The 14,546-nt window shown below is 36.4% G+C and overlaps 1 protein-coding gene across 1 annotated transcript in view; it reads right to left on the reverse strand.

Annotated features, from left to right (window-relative positions):
* Window positions 1–14,546, reverse strand: part of NAALADL2 (N-acetylated alpha-linked acidic dipeptidase like 2) — a gene marked incomplete at both ends in the record, with an annotated part of 316,258 nt that overhangs the window by 178,283 nt on the left and 123,429 nt on the right. The window contains one exon of the mRNA XM_084291754.1: window positions 3,263–3,533. Within this exon, the coding sequence (XP_084147880.1) occupies window positions 3,263–3,533 (271 nt within the window). The remainder of the gene's footprint in view (window positions 1–3,262; window positions 3,534–14,546) is intronic.

Below are 14,546 nucleotides of genomic sequence, written 5' to 3' on the forward strand. Positions count from 1 at the left end.
TAAAACAGATTTAGGATTGCTAAAGTTTCTGTGAACACTTCCATAAAGCAAAAAGTGAATAAACTTTAAATCCTTGAAGTGAATGTGAGGAAAACTTCAACTTGCATAAAACTTTACAAATAGAGAATGCAAAGTAAAGATCATCTTCATTTTGCTTTAATTAGTCCAGCCTCGAATACTGTCTCAGCACACCATGACATCTGCCAGTATTCTCTTTACTGTTACTAAAGGAACAGGGGGCATTGCAGAATGGGCACGGACTGCTTGTCTTTGCCTGAAATTCTCTGCGGGCCTTCTCGCAGCCATGCACCTTCTGCCACGGATCCATCCCAGGCATCACTGCGCTCATACTTCTCTGCACTCAGGAGGATCACCACTGCCTGCTGGTTACAAGGCACACCTGCGCTGGCACGACTCACAAATTTGGTACCCAAAGAAGCGCACAGTCTGCACAGGTTCCCCAAACCTCTCCTCGGACCACAACAGCAGCTCTCTGGCTTGTCCTTCCAGCACCTAACAAGGACAGCACACACGGCTCAGCTCGTGAGGACGATCACACAACACAGGCAGGGAACAGCACATTCAGATGCACTGCGCTGCACCTGCTTGGAGGCTGGCTAGGTGCTGTTTGACAGCACATTTTCCTTTAACGCATACATTCGATGCCGTGCAGTGTCCCTTTTATATGCACTGTGGGCCAGAGTGGCTTTCCCATTTTCATTAAGCAGACAAAAGGCTTAAACACTATAAAAGGTGGTTGGTATTTAACTTTTCATAAAAATATATTTCAGGTATATCACTCTTTCTTTAGGCTGACCTGGTCTATGGTATATTATTTACATAACCACTGCAATATCTATTTTAAAACTGACAAGACAGCTCTCTCCAGAACTGTAGGCTGCCTTGCCTGTCACCGTGATGGGTAAACAGTGTCACCTTTTCAGGGCCCAATGAATTATAAAGAAGTAGTAAAGTGCACCATCCATCACAATGGCACTAAGTAGGTTTTTGAAGTAGATTTCAGATATCACAAATGCTGTTTAGACTGTTACCAGAAAGCACAAATTGGACGGCTCATATACAATGGCCATGTGATGAATGGACTTGACAGGTCGTCAAAGAAAATGAGTCCCGCTATTCTACAAATAACCTTGTCAACATGAAAGTAGAGCTGTACCTCTGCTGGTAGACAGACTGCAATGAGCTAATGGTTTTACGTGCTTGAACTTCTTGCAAACCAAATATACAAATGAAATACAATGGAGCAGCGGCATTCAAGCAATATTAGCAATTCAACCTGATTATGTGACACATAATAGAAATTTTCTACTAAGAATGTGTCACATTTGAAAGAAAATTATTCAGATTATGAGTAGCTGTTACAAGAGTATCTTTTTGCAGGAAAACCCTCGTGATTTTGCAATCATGACCAACTGCAACATATTCAAAATACACAATTTGTAGTTCCACTGCAAGCAATCAAGTCACCTTCTGATGGCTGAATCCAACAACAGACACCACCTGCTACACCTCATTCAAAGTTTTTCTACCTCCATTACTTTAAATAGTAAAGATTATTGTGTATGATAAAACAAACAAACAAACAAACAAACAAACAAAAAAAACAGGTTAGATTGCTACTAATTTCTCTGTAGACTAAATAAACAGGCAAATTTCCCTTTTAGACAAAATTTGATTTAAAGACATTTAGGGTAGACTTTTCAAAGAATAGAAGAAAACATCTCTGAGGGTGCTAGGTATCTCAAAAACTGACTGTAAAATTGTGTACAGGGAGCCATCCTTTGACTCAAATGCAAGCTCCCAAGGTTTTTGTCAAAGCCAAGGAACATCCCTGTTGATAGTATACAGGCAGTGTATGTGGTCATTTCTTCAGAATTCAATCACAGAGAAAAGTGTCTAGAAGTGGTACATGTGTTGCTGGTAATAACGTCAAAGATTCTCCCTAGTACATTCGATTTCCTTTAATCTGATGAATTTGCTAGCAACGCATTTATTTTCATGAAATAAATCTCAAAGGCCACAACTGTACTTTTATCTCATTGCAGCTACTCGTATTAGGTTACTGTGAGAAAGTATATACTGAGTGATAAATGTGATAAGCTAAACCCATTCATTAGTACTTTTTACTTGCCCACAGAAAAGTTGAACTGTACACGATGCAAGTTAAGACTTACCATTGCTTACTTCATTTCACTTCTAAACATCAAGCCTCAATACGAAGTTATTATTTTATGGGTTTATTCATTGATAGAGCCCTAGTACAGAGGCTCTACGGTGACAATGAGCATGAAACTCAATCTGGAAAACAGTGCACAAAACCACAAGATGGAGAGAAGTCTTTCTCCCAGAGGAAAATGAGAACTCCAGTCCTCCTTGTCTCTGGACTAAATCCTTTGGACCAAAAGGCTTTGATACTTTCCAGAAGGACAAATTGAAGCAGGATGAGAAACTGGAGGATATGAATTTCTACCAGCCCTCAAATTTCTAAATGTCCAAATTTCAAAATGATGTCAGTAGTCCATAAAATGGGCTGGTTAACATGATGCAACTTTCACCATTTCTACTCATTCCAAGATTTTCACAATGCATTACATTTTATCAATAAACATTATGGGCAAACACTGTCACAAGCAAAAACAAAGTGAATAACAGTTGAATTTTACTGCTCAAAATTCAGTAACTGATATGCAATATAAAATATTCATAAAATATAAAGATATTTTGGAAGAGCTACCCTCCAAAATCAAGACCAACTTTTCCTACATAGTCTTTTAATTTTTTAAGTCATGAAAATGAACTAAAAAAGAAAACTAATAAAGAAAACTAAGACATAGTCACCACTCACACCCCCCTGCATCACTGAAGGTAATATATAGTATTTTAAAAAGGAGAAATACAACAGTACATTTACATTGAAATTCTTATATTTCAGAAATATACATTGAGGTTTATGCTCAGACAGAAAATGTAGATCATGACAGCTTTCATATTTTCACACCCAAACAAGTACCAATTCATCAACTGAGATACTTATTAAAAACAAAACAAACAAAAAAAAAAAACATAAACCTAACACCAACACAAGAAACCTTCAGGTTTGATTATTTTTTAAGTTTGACTTGAGATTTTTACTGGTATTTATCACAGTTAACTTAAGGCTGGTCAATTGTCACGTTTACTTTGCCAGCCAAGTTCAATGGAAGCTGACTATTTCAACACAAATGACAAACAGTTGCGTTACCTCAAGTGTTCCTTTGGCAGAGTAAGCTGCATATGAGTACAGAAGGTCTTGGCTATGAAGAGTTTTGGTCCCTCTGTTGCACTGCTGTCCATCAGGATAAAAGCATTCGCCGCTGTTTTTCAGAGTTATTGTGTTTGAAGTAGAGCCCGGTAGGTCAAGCAAAACAGAGTAATTTACCAGCTGGACATCTTCAAGGCCATAAGAAGTCCATTGAACCAGAATTTTCATTGCAGTGTCTACATCATCTTCTCTAGACAACTGTAACAAATCTCTGAGGAACAAACAAGCAAACAGTTTTCACGTTACTTCCCACCAAGACACTTGCACCTTAACATGCAGCAGTCTACATTACTTGAATGAAACATGGGATTCATGATGGATCATCAAACGTGCATAAAAAATGAATCACCTTTCCTTTTCTTTGCAAATAATTTCTTACCACTTAAAAGGCAAACACAACCACTTCGGGGGAAATCAAAGTATGGAAAAAATGTTTATAGGAAACACACCCAATTGAAATGTAAAGAATCAATGGAAATTATCATAACAATTGTTTCAAAATTCATCTCCATGAATCTGCTTAAATTTCTGACACCATCAATTTAATCAACCATTTAGTAGAAAAGAATGCAGTCTGAAGTAATATTTCAGTGACTTCAGGGAGGGAGTGGTGTGGAAAATTAGTTATATTTGTCTTAAAATCATCAAGTAACGCAAATTTGCTAAGCAGAATGAAACTGTTTCCCCAAATATTGTGTTAGTTGTGCGAAGGCGTTCCTCAGACTTCCTACCTGAGCCAACAGCTTGGCATGCACACAACATGAACCTAAAAATTAATTTGGCAGTATTGACCAGATGGGCCAACAGGGCCTTGAGGTAGGTTGGTTTGGGTTTATATCACTACCGGGCTTGTATCACTGTACAACACCTGCTACCAGACAGATCATACATGTAGGACAAAAATGGTGACAGCATGGAAGGGCCACCCTCCTGCTAGCAAGTGCTAGAAAGTCCCAGATGTAGAAAGTATTTTATGGATAATTTTAGATGACTTACTTACGTAAGCAAAGTAGGACACAAATAAAAAGCAGCATTATTCAAAAAAAAATGTGCTATCTAAATGCAGTACAAAAACTTAAGGAATATTTGTTGAGTTTCTTGAACATGTTCTATTTTTTTGTTGATATTGTTAGATTGGAAGCTCTCAGGATTGAGGAACAAAATTAAAGGTAATGGTTTTCAAGCACAAATACAGTGATACTGCCAGGAAGTCCTGTTCACAAACTTTGCTTCACAGAAAGATGATTTTCAAAATGATATTTAGATGCTTTACCGTCCTCAAAAAACCCTTAGAACTTTAAAAAGTACCCCAGCCATCCTGCACACACTAAAACCAATATTTGATAATGTATATTCATTTTAAAACCATTACTGCAGGTGATAGATATTTGAGAATCCCACCAAGTGCATGCTTGCATTTATAGACACCCTGTGACACTGAGCCATGAGCTGCAGAAACTGCAGGCAGGGCAGAGCAGGCTGACCATGCCAGGGTCTGCAACAGCACCAAGGAATACACCACCAAGGAACAATTATGATGGAAAGAAAGCACAAAGAATCCTCATCTACCCCAACACAACAAAGCCTTAAAAAAAAAAAAAAAAAAAAAAAAAAGAGTGAAGTTGTAGAATCTGTTATAACCTTCAAAACACTCAAAAAACACCAGTGTGATCGGTGTGCATAATCTGGATTAAATAAAGATTCCAATATACAATGGATTTACAAAACAAATAAATTTAAAAAATAAACTCCAATTCTTTAAGTTTAAAGAATTGTGTTGTATCACTGCCTGCATCACAGTAACCAGGTTATCAATGTACGAAGTTCACAGCCTTTACAAGAACCCTGGACTTATGTTAAAGACTTCAGAGATCATGTCAGGAGGAGTAATTGGCAAAGGTTATTCTTGCAGAGATTATATTTTTAAATTATGTAAAATAAGTCTTCAAAAAATCTACAGAAAATGAACAAGTTAAACCAATCAGTAGTATATTACAAGTTTCCAATTTCATCTGCTCCCACTAATGCAATGACATAAACTTGGGCACTGCAGAAACACAGAAAGTTGTTTGATTAACAATCATTAACAGAACATTCACATATCCCACTGGTGATGGAACCATTAATAGGATAAATAACTTACAACTTCAAGAAACTTATCCCAGGACAAAAAGGTTATAACACATTGCAACAAGAAGGAACCAGTTTCAATAAAAGAAACTAAGCATTGAAAGAAGACAGGGATACAATAACGAAGCTACTCCCTCAGTAATACAAGCAAAGTTACTTTCTACTTTGTAATTAAGTAAGTGTGTCTTTGAAACTTTTGCGACAACAGAACTGATTAAGTTAAAGAAATGAGCACATTAACTGTTCACTCCATAATTTCTTTATAGGATGTTAAAATCAAATTGCAAATCACAAGCAAACCTTATATTAAAATAAATCAGCACATATAAGACTATTTTGATAGCTCTTACAAGCAACACAGTACCGAGGGTTGTTGTTTTACAGATTTCCTACAATGACTGTCCTGCACTTACCCTTGATATAATTCTGCTGACTTCATGGACTTAAAACCCAAAGCAAATTTAACCCATTATTCTTATTACATACCAGCTCAACAACAAATGCAATGTAAAAACAGTATTTCCTAAAACAGACCAAATTTAGAAGAGCATCAAGTTTGTCTGCCAGTCCATCTTGGCTGCTAAAAAAAAAACAAAAACAAAAACAAAACAAAACAAACAAACAAAAAAAAAAAAAAAAAAAAAAAAAAACACAACACTTCCACACACTTCATAGTCAGTCTCTACATCATGTCCCATAACTTACATCTAAAACTGCCAGAGCATTAAGATTCATAGCAGTAAGACTTAAGCAGTCAAAACAGGCCCTGAAGACAATTATGCCTCTCACTTCTGCAAGCATACTCAGTAGGAATCAATAGCAACGCGATTGCCAATTTCCATTTACAGTATGACCTTTAATAACTTCAGCCAAATTTTTGTATTCCCGCACATTAAAACAGCCCTTTATTCAGCTATGTGTCTAGCTTCAGTCAATGGGAATAACCGCAAAGTTAATGGTCAGATCTCAGTTACTGTAAATCTGCATAATTTATTGAAGTGGAGCCACCAAGGGTGTAAGAATTGGTCTCAAGTTAGAATCAATGTTAATAACAATAACCATCAGAATAATACTGTGTATTTATCTGATGCTCTCCAAGGGATTTCTACAAGTTATTTTCTTTTACTTTCTAGTACAAATCAGATTTGGATAAGATATTGAACCAACAGATTAAAACGGACCATAAACTTGTTTTCATGCATGTTTTGCTCCATCTCAAGTACGCTTGGTTTCTGAATTGAAAAAAAAAGAAAAAAAAAAAAAAAGAATATAATTGCACTTAACTCTGAAAGCATACACTATTTTACTTCTGATACAGTTTTCCACTTTGATATGATGAAAAGATGAAGAAAACGTTTCTGAAGACACAATCTTTGACTTCCAATATAAACAAGATTATTTTACTGCCTGATCAGTTGAATGTCCTGGTGAGTTAAGACAAACACACCAGTATTGCTGAAGGTTCAAAGCTCTGTAACTACAGGAATAATTTGAAATAAGCTGAAGATACATCTGTAATGAATCCATTCTTTCCGCAGCCTCTGCAGTTTCAAAAGACCAATATTTAACAGATGATTATAAAAGATAAATGAGGACAGGCACATGCAGGCACAAAATACAAAAATTTAATTTTAAAATTGGTAACCATGGGAAACATGGAGCTGAAGCAGCTTAATGGAGAACCATTTGTTGTTAGAGCATTTTGTACAAGAATTTCCTAAAGAAGAGAACAATATACTGCAAACAAACCAGCTGCTTGCTGCTGGTGATATACTGGGACACTGCAGAACACCATTCAAAAAGGTACTGACAAATTGCAACAGGTCACTGCAAGAATCAAAAGATGGATCGATTTAATAGTACAACCACTCCTTATCAATCGTATTAACCCAATGCAATCAATCAATCCATAAATAAAAACAAGTCTAAGCCTGCAGCAGAATTCTACAAATTTAATTTTAAAAATCTCCAGGGAGAAAAATTTCCCTCATATATGAAAAACTCCTCTATGAAAAAGTTGCTTTTTTTCTTTAATGATTTAATGTCTAGACTAATATCTGCCTACGTTTCCTGGCCTATTAACGGACAACTTTGAGTTCCACTTTTCCAGTTAGAAGTGTATCCAATTTTTATTTTCACGATTTTTAAATGTTACTTTTTTTTTTTTCCTTCCAGTTTGCTGAAATTGGGGTTTAAGTAGGAGAACAAATATAATTTTGGACTTTTTATGTGCCAGTTTTTTTATCTGGGTAGTTGTTTTCAAAGTTTGGGGGTCACAAAGAATTCACTAGACAAGTTTTTTTTGTAAACGATGTCAGATCAAAGTGTTATCTTGGCTAATATGTTGTTTACAACAGTAACTGGTAGCAGATGATCAAAAAGAATGCAAGAAACACATCATATGTGGTTATTATATTTATAGGTTTCCATGCATATGTCTTTTTTGCCTACCTGCAAATGTGTCCAGGCCGAGTTTTAAAAATGCGTACATATGCTGAGTACATATTTTCATATTTTCTTGTGGTTTCATCCCACTACAAGCAGAGATGTTGCTGCTTCAAAAGTGCTGGACATGTGCACAGCACTCGCGTGGACCAACTGTTCAGCATATGCACAAGCATTTTTCCCAGTTGCTGATACAGTATCTGTTTGCATCCATCACGTTTACTGTGTGTAGACACAGCGACCCAAATGTTTCCAGGAAATACCACCTGCCCAAGCCACATCTGCCTGCATTTTAATTACACGTTCTTGTTAATTAGGGGGTTCAACTGGCCAGTCTCCAGCCCGCCCAATCGCATTTCTCGTGGTCCAGACTGACTGCCACAAATTTGCTGATTCCAAAAGAAAACTTCCAAGTACAAGAGAGGAAAAATATTTATCAGCATGTTAAATTATTTAAGAGAAACATTCTCGTGGTGTAAGCAGCTGACTGCAGGCAGCTTGGTGCAGAGGGGATACAGTTGTCTGAAGGTACCAAGAACCATGTCAGGTTCTTTAGGGGACCTTGCAAGGTCTCCAGCAGCTGCTGAAGCAGTCCCATGACACGTTCTCTTCACATCTGCCATCACTCTACATTCTGCATGCTCTGGGCATATATTTCACAGTGATATTGACATTATTTTTGTGGTAGCCATGGGTCACAAGAAATGCAGTGCTGTGTTCTTTCATGTCACACGACGGGGACTGCAGTGACCATGGGGACACCACTTCCTAAATCACACACAGACAAGGTGATGCAGGCCAAGAGCATGAGCACAATGCAAAGGTATGGCTAAACATAACAGCTGGACACTAGATACAGCCACTACATGACAAGATGCTCCTTCTTATGTACGCCTGTTTTTTGGCCAGGTGGATGAGCCACTGCAGCAGCCTCTGCAGGCAGGACCTACCACCTCTAAGTCCCTCCCTGTAACCCGTTCTGCCTGATGGACCTACACACAGCTCATCTCGATACAGTGACAAATGCTTGGACTGTCCTACTAACAGGACAGCCAAAAGCATGTTCAAGTCTTGGGTAGCCATCTATCACTTCTGCCATCAAAGCACTTCTTGATCTGCACCAGCGTGTCTATGGACACTACACAGTAGTAGTAATCTGCACCACAGAGGTGCTACATGCTATTGGCATGAAGCAGTATTTTAATGACAGTTCATTCTCCACAGAATAAAAGTAATTCATAAACCCATTAAAATACATAACATGTGACAATAGAATACCAGCTCTAGATGTGGCCATAGAATTCTATAGCAAAAAGAAGTGTTTATTTCTCCATTTACTTTAACATCATGTGCACTATGGCTTTTGCATATTTACACAAAAAAAAAAAAAGGGGGGATTTGCATCATCTCTTTAGAATATGATACCATGAGTAAGCACAAAAGTACTTTTCAACAAAACTTCACAGCTTTTTTGTCCTATGTCTAGGTCCACCTCGCTATTAAACTTTTGCAGGGGTACCCAAGCATACATACCCTCTCCTATCATGGTATAATTACATGCACAACAGTTGCAGGTCAAACTTCTCATTTTTCTGCCGAATTCTTTGTCATGGGATTGGAGACACTCAAATCTCAGCCCCTGCTGGCTTCCAAACATGGCTATTTTGTACATTGTTTTGTTCACTGCAGGACTACTAAGCATATTGCTACTCCCTGCTGCAACAGACAGTCAAATCCCTTTTATATGTTTTAAATAAAAGTAACGGAGATAGTTCAAACCTCACTTGCCAACATCAGGATGCAAGCCAAACTTGCATTCAAGGCAGATGGTGAAAGGCATTGAAAAATGACCAATTCTTTCATTCCGTGTTTCTAGATTTTATTGCAAAACAAGCAATTCATTGTTCCTGTACACTAAACATTGCAAAGTCATAAATTGACCGTAGGTGAGCTTTCCAAAGTTTTCTAAGAGATTTGGCTGTCATTTATATGAAATCTAGCCAGCATCCAAATCTTCGAAATGCTTCAGAAGATAAGAATGCCAATACTACTTCCAGTAAATGCCCATCAAATGATTGCTCAGAAAAAAAGTAAAAACATGGCAAGCACATACAAAATCTCCCTACTGCTATTCTAGTCTATTTTAAGCTTAGAAGACTTTTGAGTAATCTATAGCTCTGAATACCTGTGACTTCTTTGAGAGCATTCACCTTAATTTTCAGCAATAATATGCCATTTTAAGCTAAACATGTTCTTCTTAGACCTATTTGTTTAACAAACAGCAATTATTTTATTGTGGAATCTTTCACTGTGGAAATAAACACCAGTGGCAATACCCAATGCCTCACTGATTCCAACATCAGACAAACAGAGTAACAGTACTTTAAAATATTTTTAATGCACAAAATCATATTTTAATGGTCTATTAATGGAAAACTATCAATTGTATCTTTTTATTGATGGAGAAAGAAAATTGGTGAGAGCAGTTATTGAACAGCACACAAGCTAAAGTCATCATATGACTTATGAGTTTATTTCATGAGTTAAATTGCCACAGAGTATGTGGCCAGATCCACCAACAAATCATCAGCTGACATTTGTGGAAATCACCCCCACTGGCTTCCAAACTTTGAAAACTAAGTATCTGCCAAGTACTCCATTTGCAAATATATTACATTACATGGTGAGCACGCACTTTTTGTTTTTTTGTTTTTGGTGTTTTAAACCATACGAGTTTATATCTACTTAGAACTAGAGTCATTTTACTCTTACTTTTAGTAATTCTTCACAGTCGTAATTTCAGAGGAAACTGTAGGAATAAATTGCATCCCAGCGCAAGAATGGCTTTTGTTCTATTCTCCTAAATATAGTCTTTTACAGCAATGGAGCTAATATTCCCAGTATTTCATGAATCATCAGTATCAGCAAATACCAATTATAAACATCTCTTATTTAGAGTCTAAAACATACTGCATGTGTACACTAGTGTTTGAGTGCAGAAATTGCTGGGCAAAGAACTGAAGAGTTTACTTGATTCACATTCTTTACAAGTCAGCCAAAAAGATCTGAATATATGTAAAATGTGTTATCTGGGTTATAAATCTGGTAGAATCTGTTCTGAATACATTAAAAAAAAAAAAAAAAAAAAAAAAGACTACCTTCATACTAGCTTTACTTGCAGTACAGAAAATGGATAGCAAATGATCAATGTTACTGCATTACTTTACAAATGAGTTGGTTTATCAACAGAGCTCATCAAAATACAGTAAAGTGCATTGGCCAGAGTGAAGGTTGTTTAATTGAGCTCATTTTACTATAGTAGCAATGGACTACAGTCACAAGTAATCAGCTAAAGTTCTGCTGCCATGCAATAACATAAGAAATTATCAGTTTTTGATCACTTGTAATGATGTCTGCAAAATCTGAAAGGCAGCTGACTTTGATTTTAAGCCAGATGCTTAAGAACTGAAAAACACATATCTGTTAAAGTTTTTGAGAATGCTTAGCATAAGCAAATCACTCAAGGACAAACAGGTAGGCAATTACAGAAGTAGACCTACCAACCAAGTTGCCTGATTCACACTTGAGGGTTTCAGTTATAGAAGTATCTTAAACTTTATTTAAAATCCTCCTTAATTTTTTTTTTTTTTTAATCACTCAGTTTTATATGACACACCTTGCTTAATTAACTAGCATAGAGGCAGATGTGAATGTCATTTAGCATTTCTCCCCCATCATTCTGGAGACACACTAAAAAAAGGATGGTGATCATTATCCATTTTCAGAATAGTTAATGAACCACAGAAACCTTAATCTGGAGAGTGACAGATCCAGACCCTCGAAATAGGCCATTATTCAAAATCCCAAAGACCGTTAATGCCAGATGCCAACGGAGAGGGAAGTTACCTTTTAAATCGCATACTTCAGCATAAAAGAATTCATTGCCATGATTCACTGTTCCTCTTGTTTACAGAAAGGTTTAGGTGAAAGGAAGTAAATGAATCTTCTGTCTTCAAATGCTTACCACAAAGAGAACTGATCCACTCCTTCATGTATTTATTGTTTTTAATATAGCAAATTATTTTCTACAAATGAAATGACAATATTTTTAAGTGTATGTAGAATGGAGATACATAGACAAGAAACCTCTTTTTTTTCATTAAACAATCCTGTTTACAAGATCTCTCAAAATAATGCCATTTTATTTCAAAATCAGTAAAATCAGCAGCATTGTCTTTTTCCTATTAACTTCCATAATTGTTAGTTTCCAGGCACAAAAGACAGGTTTTCCTCTATAATATATGGAGTGAGAGGAAACATCACAATCTATATCTTCATCCAATTTTATCTGAAGTATTTTAAATAAATTTACACTATGTCGTAAAATACAACAGTATTCTGTATGCCTTAACCTAAACCTTCATGTTAGACATACAAGGATATCTTAGTTTTCCTTTTAAAGATAGCAAAGGGAATATCATTTTATTTGAAATTTATAGGTCTAGTTTTTTTTACAGAGGGATTTAGTACTCTTCTCCCAATGCAACAGGAAATCCAGGCCTGAAGCTCCAAACATTAGTGCCCTGCATCTTCTAACAGGTCACGATGTGGAGCACAAGGCATACTGCAGCTGAAGGACACCAAAAAATTAAGTCTCCCACCTTGAAAGTGCTGCGTATAACCATGTTTTCACAGGCCGAGTATTGACCCAGCAAAACTTCACTATGATATAATCTCCTTTTCTTCACAGACCACAGGAAATATGCCAATGTCTCAATAAAATGGGGCCAGCTGCATAATCAAGCCCCGGTGATATATTTTACTGTCTGAGACAATCATGTTTACTCATGGCAAAAGACAAATTCTATATGGATGTGAATAGCAATGGATGTTTCACTAATGCTTTTTCATAAGGAAAACCTATTGATCAAAAAACTTGAAACCTTGCTTTTTATATAATCTGCTGATCAAAAAAAAATCTCAATACTACCCAACTGGCAGTATTTTATTCCTTTCATTTCCCAATCATTGTGTTATACCACAAACTGAAAAGCAATTAGATTGAACACTAGGTGTTATTCTGACAGCACTGGACATCTTTATTTAAACCATATGATTCAATTTTTAAATAAAATCCCATTTCCCAAAGGATACTAAGGAATTAAGAGAGCATCCTAACCTGAAATACTAGAAAAACTTGTCAATGTTTAGAAAAGCTATCCATTATTTGAAGATTAAGAATGATATGGAATTAGATAAATCCCCAAATAAATGTTTAATTTTTAAAACTAAAAAGAAGATTAAAGCTTCATTTTATCTGATGGATCTCAATAAGTTAACCCTACATACAGGAGAACCTCAGCCAACCAGAAGACAGTGCCATGTAACCTTTCTGTTACCAGCTTCACTTTCTTATCTCTGTATGTTAATTTACCAGTGCAATTCTATTAGAAGTGAAGAAATTTCTAGCTGAAATTTCTAGCTGTGTTAGCTTAGACATTTTATGGAAACATTTACAAGTCCAGTCAGGTGTATTAGTTAAAATGAAAACTGCAGATAAAAAAAATGGGAGAAAGGGCACAATACCAGTTTTACATATTTATGCAAGAAAAATGTTATCATGAGCGTCATATCACATGGCTTAGTTCAGATAATCACCATCTCACCAGCCAAACTCTGTTTCAGCTGAATTTGTTTTATCTTAAAATACTTACATCTCTGAACTCACCCTTCAGTTCCAATATACAACTGAGGAAATCACCACTGATAACCAAAACATTGTTCTGAAGTTATTTATGCTATACCACAGATCAAATTGCTTGTGGATATACAAAATGCTCTCTACAAAGGAACAAGCATAAAATCTTAAAAAAAGAGAGGCTTGGATGAGACCACAGGAGATCATTTGGGTCAAGGCAGACTCAGCTCACCCTGCTGTCCCTGCAGGCAGATGCTTTCCTGCCCTGTTCCAAGTATAGTCCCTGTCCATCCTAAATAATCCCACTGTATCTTGATATCCTGCTACATTTAAGCACACTGTATGTCCTCCCTTCTACCACTGATGTTGAGAATAGACTAATCTCTTATTTTTTTGCATTTTTTTTTTTTTTATCTCCTCCCAGACCTGAAGATTGCCCCTATCACCTTCCCTCATCTCACTTTAAGCCAAACATTCTTTCATCCATTTCTCAGAGTCCCCGCCCCTGAAATCTGATGGCTTTCCCCGATCTCCTGGTCTGCTTCAATCCTCCTGAAATTCAGTTCCACAAAATGGACTCTGCAAATACGTCACATGCATTTAAAATGAATAATTAGCATCTAATTACTGTTTGCTTTCATGAAGTCAATTATTATTCCTCAACTGTCCTTATTCTGATTTCACCCATATAGCTTTCCAGTGAGTTCACAAAGTCCTTCAGCTTTGTTGACCTCAAATTTCAAAAAGGCCTTCCTCTTTCATTACTCATTTACTTTAAGAAAGAATGGTCCTGAGCACATCATTATACACTGTAGAAAATAGGTCAGATTTTCAAAGTGCAGAAAACCTACTGTTAGGACTGGGTATCTTTTTTCACCTAAAAAATCAGTTCCCATATAAATAAGTAAGCTTAATTGCAAGAGATACAAAGTTGTTGAAGCCTGCCTCACA

This window comes from Netta rufina (genome assembly GCF_964035555.1).
Source record: "Netta rufina genome assembly, chromosome: 9".
In the NCBI taxonomy this organism is placed as follows: Eukaryota; Metazoa; Chordata; class Aves; order Anseriformes; family Anatidae; genus Netta; species Netta rufina.